Source organism: Augochlora pura, chromosome 5 (genome assembly GCF_028453695.1).
Source record: "Augochlora pura isolate Apur16 chromosome 5, APUR_v2.2.1, whole genome shotgun sequence".
Lineage (NCBI taxonomy): Eukaryota > Metazoa > Arthropoda > Insecta > Hymenoptera > Halictidae > Augochlora > Augochlora pura.
The window spans coordinates 17105858-17119271 of record NC_135776.1 but is presented as its reverse complement, the minus strand read 5'-3'; the positions used below and the strand labels follow the sequence as shown (position 1 = coordinate 17119271).

General features: G+C 36.6%; 3 protein-coding genes across 3 annotated transcripts; 1 reads left to right on the top strand and 2 right to left on the bottom strand.

Annotated features, from left to right (window-relative positions):
- Positions 1 to 2254: 2254 nt before the first annotated feature.
- Positions 2255 to 4216, bottom strand: LOC144470272 (uncharacterized). The gene is made up of 3 exons (XM_078181223.1): positions 4082 to 4216; positions 3710 to 3856; positions 2255 to 3646 (listed from the first exon to the last, which is right to left on the bottom strand). The coding sequence occupies exons 2-3, from the start codon at positions 3847 to 3849 to the stop codon at positions 2353 to 2355; spliced, it is 1434 nt and encodes a 477-aa protein (XP_078037349.1). The 5' UTR covers positions 3850 to 3856; positions 4082 to 4216; the 3' UTR covers positions 2255 to 2352.
- A 1363-nt stretch (positions 4217 to 5579) lies between these two features.
- On the top strand, positions 5580 to 9765 carry LOC144469848 (uncharacterized). Its single transcript, XM_078180530.1, has 4 exons — positions 5580 to 7473; positions 7551 to 7592; positions 7757 to 7914; positions 7989 to 9765. The coding sequence occupies exons 1-4, from the start codon at positions 6249 to 6251 to the stop codon at positions 8136 to 8138; spliced, it is 1575 nt and encodes a 524-aa protein (XP_078036656.1). The 5' UTR covers positions 5580 to 6248; the 3' UTR covers positions 8139 to 9765.
- Positions 9766 to 9914: 149 nt separating this feature from the next.
- LOC144469849 (chymotrypsinogen A) lies at positions 9915 to 13010 on the bottom strand. The gene is made up of 7 exons (XM_078180531.1): positions 12924 to 13010; positions 11716 to 11803; positions 11461 to 11629; positions 10980 to 11185; positions 10401 to 10609; positions 10142 to 10199; positions 9915 to 10036 (listed from the first exon to the last, which is right to left on the bottom strand). Exons 1-7 carry the CDS (start codon positions 13008 to 13010, stop codon positions 9915 to 9917), a joined length of 939 nt encoding a protein of 312 aa, XP_078036657.1.
- Between the last annotated feature and the right edge of the window lie 404 nt (positions 13011 to 13414).

Sequence of the window (13414 nt, the reverse complement as noted above, 5' to 3'; positions counted from 1 at the left end):
TGAAAATTCGCTTTGTAGATACAGTTTTGCGGTTGGAATTATTTTCAATCTCAATTTTCTCGACAACTAAATACCTTTCAGGAACATACGGTATAGTCTTCAACTCCTGCGAATCCTTTTTTGAAATTCTTTCTTTAAATCTTAATTTGAGTTTACGAAATAGAAAAGTATTACACGTGGTTAATATATATATTATATTATATATTAATTATAATATATTATGTATGCAGAATGTAATATAATATATTAATATAAATAATGTATACATTATAATTACTATAAGCAATCAGACAAATGCTATGCTGGACCAGTCATTTCCATTGGAAAAATTGCGAACAACGATTGAGATCGATTGACGTAAATAATTGCTGCAAGCACAATTGGTTGCTATGTTGCGAATTTACAATAAGAAATTGCTTCGATCACGCACCGCGAGACTTTAGAGCAAGAAACATCGGCTACACGTTTTGCATAATGTAACAACTCGGTAACGCTATCGAAAAGTGAGATCGGTCGTTGACACGAAGGACCATGGAATCGCGGGAGGTCAATGTAGGTCAACACTTTTCTCTGTCTCTCGGAACGCGAGGAGCGAATCACGAAAATGGTCACTGGGAAATTGGACTGGAACGATTACGGTTTCTCTAGATCCAATTTGAGTAACGGCCGTCTCCGTTTTCCAAAATGGGGGTTGTCGCATTATCCCCGAAGAGGATCGCGCTCGCGCTCGCGCCGCTTCAGCGTGTCGAGCAAACGATTCGCGACCCGGCACGAGATAACGCGAGACGCGATCTGTCACAAACGCTTCTCTTAATTGTTAACATTTCCTGGCAGAAGTCGCGGAACAGGATTTCAGGCGATGATCGCGAGTAAAAGAACGCATTGAAATGTAAAGTGCTTCCTGTGGACGTGTTAAAAAGGCGAGGGCACCTATCGACCTCCAAGATCTTAATAGCGTCCAAGTAAAAGTGACAAAATTCAGGTTGAATGTCACCGTGACCAGTCTACAGCCTTGGTCCTACGGTTTCCTTTGGTACATTGCCCCCTGGGTCCCTTCACTTTACCTTTACCTCCGGTACCATTTACGGTAATAATTTGTCACCTTCGTTCGAGATCCTCCACGGTCAATTAACACGTTCGATCTGGAAGGTTCATTAAATAAAATAACAAACAGTTATGCATCACAAATGGTTGATAAAGTCACCGAACGTTAATAAAACCGTATAAACGTGTTAATGGTTTTTTCCTTCGAACGAAAAATGCTGCTGTTTTGCATCGAACGAGATGAGAATGATTCACAGGGAAGTAAACACTTGTACGTTTAATTTATGCAACGGCGCATGTGCACGGGCATCGTTGGTCCGACTATTTCTTGTTCGCATAAAATTAAACCGTAAGATGATGCGATCTTCGTCATCCGTTCAGCTCCAACGAATGCTGGTTTTCCCGGGTTCCAAAGTACTCCCTTTTGTCTAACGTGTCAGCGGTCGATCAATTCCCAACGCAGCGGTTTCTCGGTTCATTTTCCAGAGTCGAATAAAACCAGTTTTGTCAACGCCTCGATCGGTTTTTAATGAGCCAATGCCGACAAGGTTCGATGATCCTACGGTGATCGCTTAATTGTCCGTGATGCCATCGCTGCTCATTAAAAGCTCCGTCGCGACATTGCACAAGAATCTACTGGCAATCAACGTTCCAACAATGTCTTTCTGTTTACATTGTTAAAACGCTTCGCAAATAGCGATCCGTAAAACTCGAGAAAATTATCAAACGAATTGTTGCGCGGAATTTATATCGATCACCGTGTATATAATTAAACCGCTATATGTTTCGCAATGCTTACTGACATTCAAATTGTAATGTTCTGCATCTTTTATTCATCAATTCAAGCTTGTTTTCATTAGAGATCGCGAATAAATGATCTCGCACTTGACAGACGGATATCTGAATTATCGTAGTTTTTTTTACGTGGAGGATTTGAACATGTTTTATTTAATCAAGAAACCAGCTATCTTGCATTCATTCAGAAGGGAGCACGGAAGGGGAGTCATTTTACGCAATACGGTCGTTTTCCTTGGTTCCTCTTGCCTCGCCCTTTTAGGGTAATCTATTCAAACAAAAACTAAGAAATGAAAGAACAAAAAATTGAATAATGAAATTCTCAATCGAGACATTTAAGATTTTTTGACAGTGAACATACCGATATGCTATCCCTTTGTCGCTTCTAAGTTGTATAGAAAATTGAACACACCTGTTCGTTAATTGATCTATACGTGATTTTATTTCAATTATTATGCAGGATTAAAAATGCTATGAATATACGCAGTCTGCAATTAAATTAATCATGCTTCCTCAAGGCAGTCGTTTTTGGTACTTCAAAGCCAGGCTGTTCAACGGTGGTCTCATCCTCGTAACGCCGAGGTCAATGGCGTGGCCAGTCAAAGGACAAGACTGGCAGCGCTTCTTCTTGTAGTTGTTGCAGTTGTTCTTGTCTTGGCGGACGATGTAGCGTGGGAAATAATGGATCCGTTTCCTCTGTAGCGTCGCGCAGGCCGGCATTGTCACGACTAGGTCCTTTTTGTGGATAGTCTTGGATCGTTCAGGAAACAGTCGATCGTTCAATAGGTACTGTTCCAAGGAACCCGAGGATTTTGACGAATGTAACGTGTGGCTGGAGCCGTGAGTGTCGAAGTAGTTCTGTTCGCGGAACTTTCTCAGCTCCCTTAGCTCGTTGTCTGAGATGTTCTTTTCCTTGCTTTCAACCTGATCCAAATTGCTGACGCAGACGGTGTGCTGATAGTCTTCGGAATGCGTGTCGCTTTTGCTCCTAATATTTTTATCTTGCTGGCGCGTTCGGCAGTCGTGGCAACAGTGACATACCTTGCCAAGTGACTGGGTCAATGATTTGCTTTTCACTGAATCTTTGGGACTAGATTTAATTTTACTCGAGTCAGGTACAGGCTTCTTAGAAGTTAAGGTCTTTTTGGTTACGTGTTTCCTCGTCTGCTTCGGAGTCTTTTGTTCATCGTCGCTGGTATCTACCGATCTTGCCAACGTTGCCTCAATTTGTGGTTTCCCAGTTTCAGACTGATCTCTATGGTAACAGCACGATCTGGTACACGCATCAGGACCATCTCCCGATTGTAGGAGACAGACCTTGCTCTGCACATTGCGCAGAAATTGCGATTTAGGAGCATAATCTATCCTCTGCACCCTTCTCAAGGTCTCGCAACTGATCGGAGGACTCGCGAGCGATCTTCTCGGGCTGTCTCTAACAATTGCTGGCTTGAACTCTATGTGATTTTTACAACACTTGCAGCCTAGGTCTGGTTTTCGCTGGGTCCTTGTGGACCTTGGCTGGATCTTTTTCACCTCATGGTTGCAGTAACATTCTTTCACAGGCTTCCTGTGCACATTTTTCAGGCAATGCTGTGACTCAGAATTTTTCTTGGATGATATTACTATTCTTCTAGTTACTGCTAAATTAGGCATCGATACAGATGATTGATCAGAGCTGTCTGAGCTATAGTCTAGACGCAAAGCTCCACCAACACCGCTTGAATCATTTCTCAGCTGCCATGATTTGATATTTTGTCTGACACACGAGGATCTTCTGTTCTCTGTGCAATAATTATCTCTCGATGTTCTATAAATGAAGAAAATACAATGCCAGAAGTCTTAGTATTCGCAGAGTACTTGTAGTACTCACAAGCCATGCGAGTACAATCTTTTATATTCTTCTTTAACCCTCTTTGAATCCTGATCTACCCGGGCCAGCAGAAGTCTGCTTCTTTTACGCAATTCGTCTATGCATTCGTTAAAGCTTTGCTCCATACGACCATTGTACATTCATCACCTATCAATAAAAACATCATTCAGCAAGAAGACTTAAATGTTAATTCTAATCTGAGATAGATGATTCAGTCTGGATCAGGAAGTAAGGTTTGTGTCAACCTTGGATCGCCTTTAGGAGTATCTGCATAATTAATCATGCAACCAGCCACTGATTATTGGGTGCAGTGACAATAGGTGTTGGATTCTGAACTAGGAAACTAACAAATAAATCAATAAAATTGAATACCCTTGTTAACAATGCTCGATGTCATTCACTGACAATTCTTCGAATATTATTAACCATTCTTTAATTACTCCCAAACATCGGATTTTCCTCAGACGGTCTCGAAAATTTCCAAGCGCAATGTTTATTTTTCTACCAGCGTTTACAGCTTACATAGAAATACTTCCTCAGTGTTTACAGTGACATCTCGTTTCATTCTTTAGTACCATAAAATTAATATCGTAATGGCTCCTACTCTTGCACATCTTCAGGTCGCAGTTCGATCTGTTAGCGAGGATTTGTACATAAATTTTCTTTGTTCTGATTGGTTGGCAATTTACTGGTGAAACAGTGCTGCCCTCCCAATCAAAGCAAAAGACAGGAAACAAGGAGTAAGCAAGAGAGCATGAATAAACACAACTACATGTGGAACAAGTCACACCGATAAATGATATAATTGTCTTGCTCTACCGTGCTTGCGATCTCACTCTTTACGCGCAAATATTCGAGTGGCGCGCTATCACAAACACGCAGCGCGAAATTCGATTTTTAAAGAAATATTAAATCTGTTACCTTGCAGAATTCTCGAAAACGTATTTGCGGAGTTCATTTTCACGCCTATTTACTATTTAAAATATCCATTTTACAGCAACATTACCTCACAGCTTTATGCAGTTATAAATTATAAAACGAGTCATACACAAATTACTTCGTCTAATTATTATTTCAAAATTAAAAAATCATTTTATTGTGATAACGGTTTTCTATCCGGTATAACATTCGTTTTTACCTGATCGAAACTGAACGCGAAAATGTCGTTCTTCTCTTGCGCGGTGCGATTGCGCAGTAGCCCTAACTCCTACAATTCACGCGCCAAATCGTGGAGGAAACGCGGACTTCAAGCTTCCTGGAATTATTAATTATTTAGTCTGTTTAAAAGATTTGTTATTGCTTAGACATAGAAAAAAGTGAAATAAACACAAGGGAATCCTAATGCTTCATTATTTAACAAGAACTTCCTATTGCTTCAAAGGAAAATTGGGTATGTAATTCTGTTCACTAATACGTTAACCGTTCTCCATTCCTTTTACCTTTTCTCGCGCAGTAGAAGTATTTCCTACATATTATTAACATAATGGCTACATCAAACTGTCAGTAATCGATTTTAGTCGTTTCAGCCTTTTTTAATCTTGAACCATTGCATCGATTGGTGCTGTGAAATAGCAGATACAATAAATTTAACAATGAAAATAGTTCGATGTAATAACGCATCTATCTAATTTAATTAGAAATTTAGAAAATGCACTCCTTGTCCATTATTTCGAACGCGACTCAAAGTCTGAGCGTAGCACGTTGAAAATTCGCGCGCGCCTGCCTCTCATTGGTTACTGTGTTTCGTTAATAACTCGTAAATAATGCCGCGGATCGCATTTTCGCTGAGGAAAAAATTACTGTAAATAACTTCAGGAACCCGTCAGTTCCCGCAGTTACAATAATTTTGATACACCCTGTATACATATACATGTATGTTGTTTCTGTGTGTTCCGACTTTTGTTTGTAGGTATTCTAAGAACTAGAGAAACTATTATTTATTTGCATACATATGAATACATTCCCAGTTCCGAAAAATTAACATTCTCATTTATTTTCGAGCTAAATATTCAATAAAATGAATAATGTTACTGTAGATAACTTATCTTCCATACGAACCGTGACTTAAAATTGTCTGTATTCAATAGAAATTTTAATATCATAGACAATGGTCCCACAATATAATAGATACGTTATTGTTAAAATGTATGTATCTATGCCATTTCTAAGAACATGAAATAATATTTTGAGGGGTTATATTGCTAATGTATTCGCTCAATTTGGTGAACAAAAAAGATGGCGTGTTTGTCGAATTCTGTGATAAGTGTAATACTGTGTAGTTCGGTGATAATTCGCATTGAAACAAGCTGAATTTTGAAAGGTTATGTCTGGTACAATAAACGTTGAACAGAATTTTTGACATTGCACTGGCAGTAAGTGCGAAGAGAAATCAAAGGACGCAGATACTTATAATCAACGATAAACTATATAATTAATGGTCAATAAATCGAAGTATGTTGTCTAAACAACGATAGACCTATTGCTTTGACAGCCTACCGTTTATTTAAAGGCGCAATTGGTTTACTATAGAGGGAAAATAATGGGAAAACGCACAGCCCGTTCATTTAACGGGCTCGCCATTTTCGTCTTTCTCCTTTATTTTGCGAATGTGTCTAGTAATTCGATTAGAACAAGTATTATAGACGTTATGAAAAATGATAAAAACTTAGACCAGGCTCCTCCAGTATTTTTATACACCAACACTAATATAAGTACTTGTGTTAATGTATCATATCCAGAGGGAGATATAACAGATTATTCATATAAGAAGACATTTTTGTGTCTTGCATTTTATGATACATGGTACAAAGTTTGTAAATCTAGTGTATGGTCCGATCGGTTTCGTAACAATTTTACCGATGCAAAAACTTTTAACAACTATCTATTGAAGTTGGCGCCCAAGGAAAATAATAATAATAGTGAAGTTATGTTTTGTGAAAGCATTAAAGGCTTAACATTTTCTTATAAGAAATTGAAACCATGGTTATCACATTTGAAACATTTAAATAGTTACGATACATGTCATCCCCTCTGCTACGATATAGATGGAAAATTTACTCCACTCTGTGAAATATTAGCTTGGAGTAAAAGTATCGATAACGACGACCAGAAGGTATTTAAAGAATCTCAGACAGGATTGGAAAGTAAAAAAGTAGAAAAGTCCTCCCAAACAATTGAGGAGGTACAAAAACCAAAGGACTCAAAGACATTGATGGAATCACCAGTTATTTTGAGCAAGTTGCAGAGCGCCGCTAAAGTATCAAACAATAACAACATTAATGAAGATAAAAGTGTCTCAGCTCCTAATGAAACAACAAAGCCACCAAATTCACTCAACAAGCCAACTGAAACATCTATAGCAAATCCAAATTCTGCAGGGGATGAGAAACATACCAATGACCATACTATATTAAATCTAGAAAAAGCAGATGATAAACCAACCCATTTTAAGGATACAAGTAAGGTGATTGCACAACCACACAATGATAAGAATGAGCAACCGCACAGTGATAAGCAGGAACCAAAGAGTGTAAATGCAAAAACATCAAATGACCTAGAAACACAGAACATAAATGAGGGATCACACAATGAAGTCAAAAAATTGCAGAATACAAACAAAGCATCTGAAGAAATTGGAGTAAATACTGCAAAGGAAAATATTGAAGAAAATGTAAAGGAAAATAATGAAGAAAATGTGAAGGAAATTAATAACGAAGACAAAACAGTTGATTGGACTAATGCAGAGGATAATGGATTAATGGATGGTATTGGATTTATAAAGCTCTAGAACTTTTTAACATTGTGTGCAATTTGTATACTATTTATTTTATTATGCTTTTAGATCAAAACAACACTGGTGAGCCAGATACTCCCATTGATACAGGTACTGTTTTTATAATACTTGGGTATTTTACCATTTTAAGATAATAAAAATTTTTTTCAACATAGGTCTAGTAATCTATCTATGTATAAAGCTGATATCAAGCTAAAATTTTAACAGTTACAATATGATTATTATACTATTTTCAATGTGCTTCTTTTTTATAGATCAACCCCAAAATATACATAAACCTCTAGAAGAAAAGGACAACATATCTTCTTTTCGTGCTATGAGGACAGATGAAGAATCTCACTTTTTTACTTACTTTACTGTACTATCTTTGATCTCTATTGCTGCGTACATTGGTTATTATAATAAGCAAAAGGTAGCAGAAAAATTTGTCAGATAAGTACAATTTTTTCTATATATTATTATTAATTTCATGTTTTGATATTACAGATACTAGCGATTGTATTAGAAGGACGGAGATCGCGAAATAGCCGTGGTAGACGGCGTCCTAGCACAGCTAATTATCGTAAACTAGATTGTACATTAGAAGAAGCGGTTACGTCACAGTGTAATGCAAATGTTACCCATGTTATATATTAATGCATGTAATGTATTTGATACATCAAAATGATTGTATAATAGCACCTCATGTGCAACGTATTTTGTATTTAAGTATACTTCCATTATTACATGAATTTATTTTTAAAAAATTAATAATTTCTTTGCGTTTTATAAAGATCTTTACCATCTCAGAACTATTGATAAATGATGTGGTATGATTTAATTACAGTTTATGGTGGTACAATATTTTAGAAAAAGTTTTCATTCTCACTTGATTTTACATATCAGAACGACTTTTCGATACAAAAAATACTTTTTAAATATTCCATGTTGTATAATTACTAATTTGCTGTGCTTTATCATAATTATATCAAGTATTTTATTTAGTTATGATATAAAATCGTTTTCATTTAATTAAAGGTAAAATCAAGCGATAATATTAATAGTAATAATAATTATAAAAACGAAACTATTATTTTAAGCATTTCAAAGAATATTTTTGATCATTCTTAGTTTGTGTTAGATATTATTCCGAATTTAGAATTATTTCTTCTTAGTTTGACATAATTAATATTTTTAGTTTATTTTGTGTTCGAAGTTTTCCATGGACTTATTTTTCTTTTCTTTACTTTCTTTTAAATTTTTTGTACAAAAATAAGTTTTATTTTTCAAGTTGCCAACCAGAAAAGAGCAGTGTAAATGAGTACAGTATCAGAGGCTATAAATAAAGAATTATTTATGCTCTGTTTAGCTTCATTTAATTTTTTTCAATCCATGTAGAACTATCTTGGATCATTTGTCTATTTTCATTTTCATTTGACTATTACATATATATATATTTTGACTATTTAGTCCAATATGTTATATTTGAATACAGTTTGATTATCAATAATACAAATTTCAAATATTTAAAACGAGACGAAAATTATGTACATCGCATAGACATATTAATTACTTGTCAGTACTAAGTGCGTTAATATATTAGTGATAATTGCTCATAAACTTTTGTACGTTCCTATTGTTAGTGTATTTACATTTCTATTCTCTCCGCGAATACACAGAGAAGAATATTATCATGTCTTTCGTTCCAATTTTCATCAATAAATGAATTCGTGTATAAACACTATTCGAAATTTTAGTTTTCTTTTCAAATCACTTGAATTACATTATGTGTAAAAATCTTCGAAATTTCTTTTAAAAAAGCTGTTGCTGCCTCAAAAAATTCGAGTACCGTAAAATTTGTTATCGTTGTTCATCTAGAAGTACGTGACCGGAAACGGTCAACCCTAATCTGCACTTCTTTGAAAGTGTTCGTTGATGTCCTACACGATCGGAAGCGAATAGAATCCTCCACACGACAATTATCGTTCACCATCGCATTTAAACACGTTCGCGTCAATGTTAAAACTAAGCAATATATCTATTTATGTATCCTAGACTTAAGCGATGATTCTAGTGCACAATGGATACACATATCTGTACGCGTTGATATGTGTCGATATAAAAGCCTTGGCCGCATATATTTGCAATGGGTTTGTAAATGTTGAAACTGTACCGAATTAATTTGCCACATAACATGCCGTCCACCTATACACGGTTACGCTATCAGAATATTATTGTAAGCTTTAGTATCAAATATTTAATAAATTTCGTACAACAGAGTCTACTCGAAGGATCCTTTTTCTACGAGTTTGCGTCACGTATTGAGAAACAAATGTATTTGATTTATTTTCAAAAGTTTATTTTCGATCACAATAGATAAGATTCGAATATTATATTTACAAATAAATAAATGCCGTACAACCTCGTTTGTTCTTATTTAGGACAATAACAGGCGTCTTTAGTTTGCTGCAATATCCAATTCAGATGTGGACCCACTCTGGTGTAAATCGAAACTGCAGGTGTGTCACCGCATTTGTTTACATCCGAAATTATACCTATCGCAAAGTTTAGTATTATCAGATAATAATATGAAAAATTCTGTCGTAGAACACAATTATTAAATAACGTGTACAATGATAAATATATATATATATTCTCACCGACGAGATCGTAAATTCCTGTGTACGAGCGATATTGAATTGAGAAACCTACGTCGTTCTGTAAAAATACATTCGTTAATAACGAAAATTAACACCGAAAGTTTATGTACATATTTTACTGACAAACATGCAATCATCGGTAACAGTGAAATAAATATCTAAGAAGAATATGTTGTATTACAAGCAGTGCAAACACGAAGGCGTTTAAAAATTGAAAGGTTTCGATATGTAAGTGCGTGTTCGCTATCAATTGCCGTACCTCGCATACTATAGAATTTCCACCTAAAACACCAGCGCAACCGGAGTCTTTGTGGATGTGCCTAGAATTTATTCCGGACTTGATACACTCGCTGTGACCTAAAATCGGAAGTCCTAATTTTCGTGGTCGACAGTTTTCATTGTTCTCATTTTCATTTTTGCCCACTGTCCATCCAACTAGGGTCCCTACTTGACCGAGATACGTCGAACCTGGAAATTAACGTGTGCCGTAACTGCAGGATACTTTTCAGAATAATATGATGCTGCATCATTTATCCCTTATTTCTATTCCCAAGGAAAACTCGAAGCTCGTAACAATTTAATTAATTAAAGTGAAATTAGAAAGTGAATATTAATCATAGGGGGTAACGCTAGAGTTCTTTCGTATTTGAAATATTCTAGTCAAATTTAATTTGTCAGAGATTAGTGTTAACGAACGCCAGTGTCACTTGTTTTTTAATGTAATATTACGGTTAATATACTGCGATCGTTCTGTAAATTGTTATTTTATGTTCGGCGTGTTTATGTCTTCTTCATGCATACGGATGCATGTTCTATTCGATTTTCTAGTCTGTAATACCTGGATTTGGCAGACAGATGGGCGATATCCTCCTTTCGAATTTAATCGGTTGGCTTAATTTGATCAACGCCAAATCGTGAGCGCGCGAGTCTGGATTGTATTCCGGGTAAAGGAACACCGATTCCACGCTGATCGTCGCTGATGACACGTCTAGGCTGCATCTGTCGTATTCTCCAAGAGACACCTTGACTTCTGCCGGAGTTACGCTAGCCAAAAATTACTCTTAATTATTGTCAAATTTTAACGATACTTGAAACAGCCTACTCTTCTATGTTTCTTTTTATAAAATATTCGTAGCATACGAATATATTAGGATTTTATTATTTTTTAATATTTCTATTGGTTCTTGATTTATTTTGTTATTAATATTTTAATGTCAATGCTGTATTAGAATGTTCAAGAACGTGAATATTATTTCTACGTTATTTTATTTTGTTATTTAATTTATTATATTTTTTCAGAGATAAAACATATTACAAACCTGACCAACTGGCTGGCTGCGGTCAAAACGTAGCGATCATTGATCAGGACTCCGCTGAAGGACGATTGCGATTTTACGTGAACGTTCGCCAGCCATGGGAACTCGTGCGCTATGGTGTATTCACCGCCAAGAAGTCGCGCTTCGCCGGATCGATTCGGTCGTCCGCACACTGTACGATTTACACATTTGAATAATTAAACGCGGAGATTGATTCCAAAACGCGCGACAGTGTTTTTCTAAAGAGGTTTTACTCACTGCAACTGCCGCAAGTTTTGAATCTGCCGAATAGGAAGTCCAGAACACCTCTCGTTCGTCTTGTTTTCTCCTTTTCGAATTCATCGCGCTGAATTAATAGAGTTGTTCAGAAATTAATTTCAAATTTCACGATCGAGAACCCCTGTTCTAGATCTGTGCGCGTGTATTTACTGTTCGTAAATGTTTAAACATATTTGACAGTAATTATTTACTGTTATCCACATTTTCTACTTTTGTCGGCGCGAGATTTTTCATTTTTTTAATTTAGTATGTTTGTTTCAGAGACGAAGTTATAATCGGGCAACTCGTAACATTAATGTATTAGTAATATTATTTAATATATCATTAATATTATTTAATGTTATTCGATATATTACTTAATAATTAATAATATTTTGCGTCACTATTATTAGGGTTGATTTGACTTCTTTCCGACAATAGAATGGTTAACCCCGAACGCTATATCCTTGGACGTTGCATCAACCCTTTGCATTACAATAATAAGTCAAACTCGTGAAGAACATTTTGTACATAATTTAACAAATGCGACCGTCAATTTATTCTCCTAAATGGAAACAAAATTTGAATCTTCTGTTATCAAAATTTGGGAATGAAAATGCATGAAGACAATCAGGAGCCAGTACTAACTGGGATCCAGATCGGAAATTTAACAATTACACAGGAACAACTTCCGAAGAAAAATATATTCCTATTGCGACAAGTGTCAATAAGCCTTAGGACACATTCTGCTTTCTTGAAAGGAATGAGAGGTCTCGCGAATGCAAAGGTTCCTAAATTATTAAAAGAAATCTTTTGCAATCAATAAAATGCTACGTGAACACATCGTGAATCCATCCTAAGCAACAAGACTCTACATGAACGCATCCAACGCCATCGAATTCAGCCTAAGCAACAAAACTCTGCGTAAACACATCTAACGTTTCGTGTTGCTAAAGACTTTCCGGTCGATGCGATTTTAATCGACGCAAAGTACACGACGAACCGACAAGTGACAAACAAATGGCAAGAACGACATTTCTTTACTGTCTGCCTAATAAATTATAAAGCACGAAAAGTGTTGATCGACGGAGTTCTGAAAGAAACCGTAGTACAAGGGGTAAGATACCGCGACGGATGATATTAATCTTTTCTGCTCAAGCTTAAGCTGGCGAGAGGGGGTTGCAGGAACGAAGAAAGACGTGTCTTACCGTAGGGTCGAGTCGGTCGCAGCGGGTCGTTCCCGAAATTAGCAGAACGATGCAAAGGAGGTACTTGATGAAATCCTGTAGCTTCATGGCTTTACTGTCGACTGTTGAAACGGTACTGGTCCTCGGCTAAACAACTGGTTTGTATAGCGGGACTATCGACTGTAGCCCGCATCGGACCGGCCCCAAGGCTCTTTCTTCGCCTCTCTATGCGTTTCCCACGCGCAAGTTCGACGCGAAGCTTCCTCTCGATCATGCTAATCCGAGGATGTCCTCCGCGTGTTCTATTTTTCGTTAGAACTTTAAATGACCGGGGACCGGTTTGCTAGGTACTGTTAGACAATTTTAGGAGTTGATTGATCTACCCAAGGAAATGGAACACGTTGTATGTAGGTTGGCGGGAAGCGAGCTAGCGGAGCGGCACTCGTGACAACATTTATTGGAGATCTCGCGATTGCACTTTGTCGCCCAAAACCTCGTACATTTTACGCGAA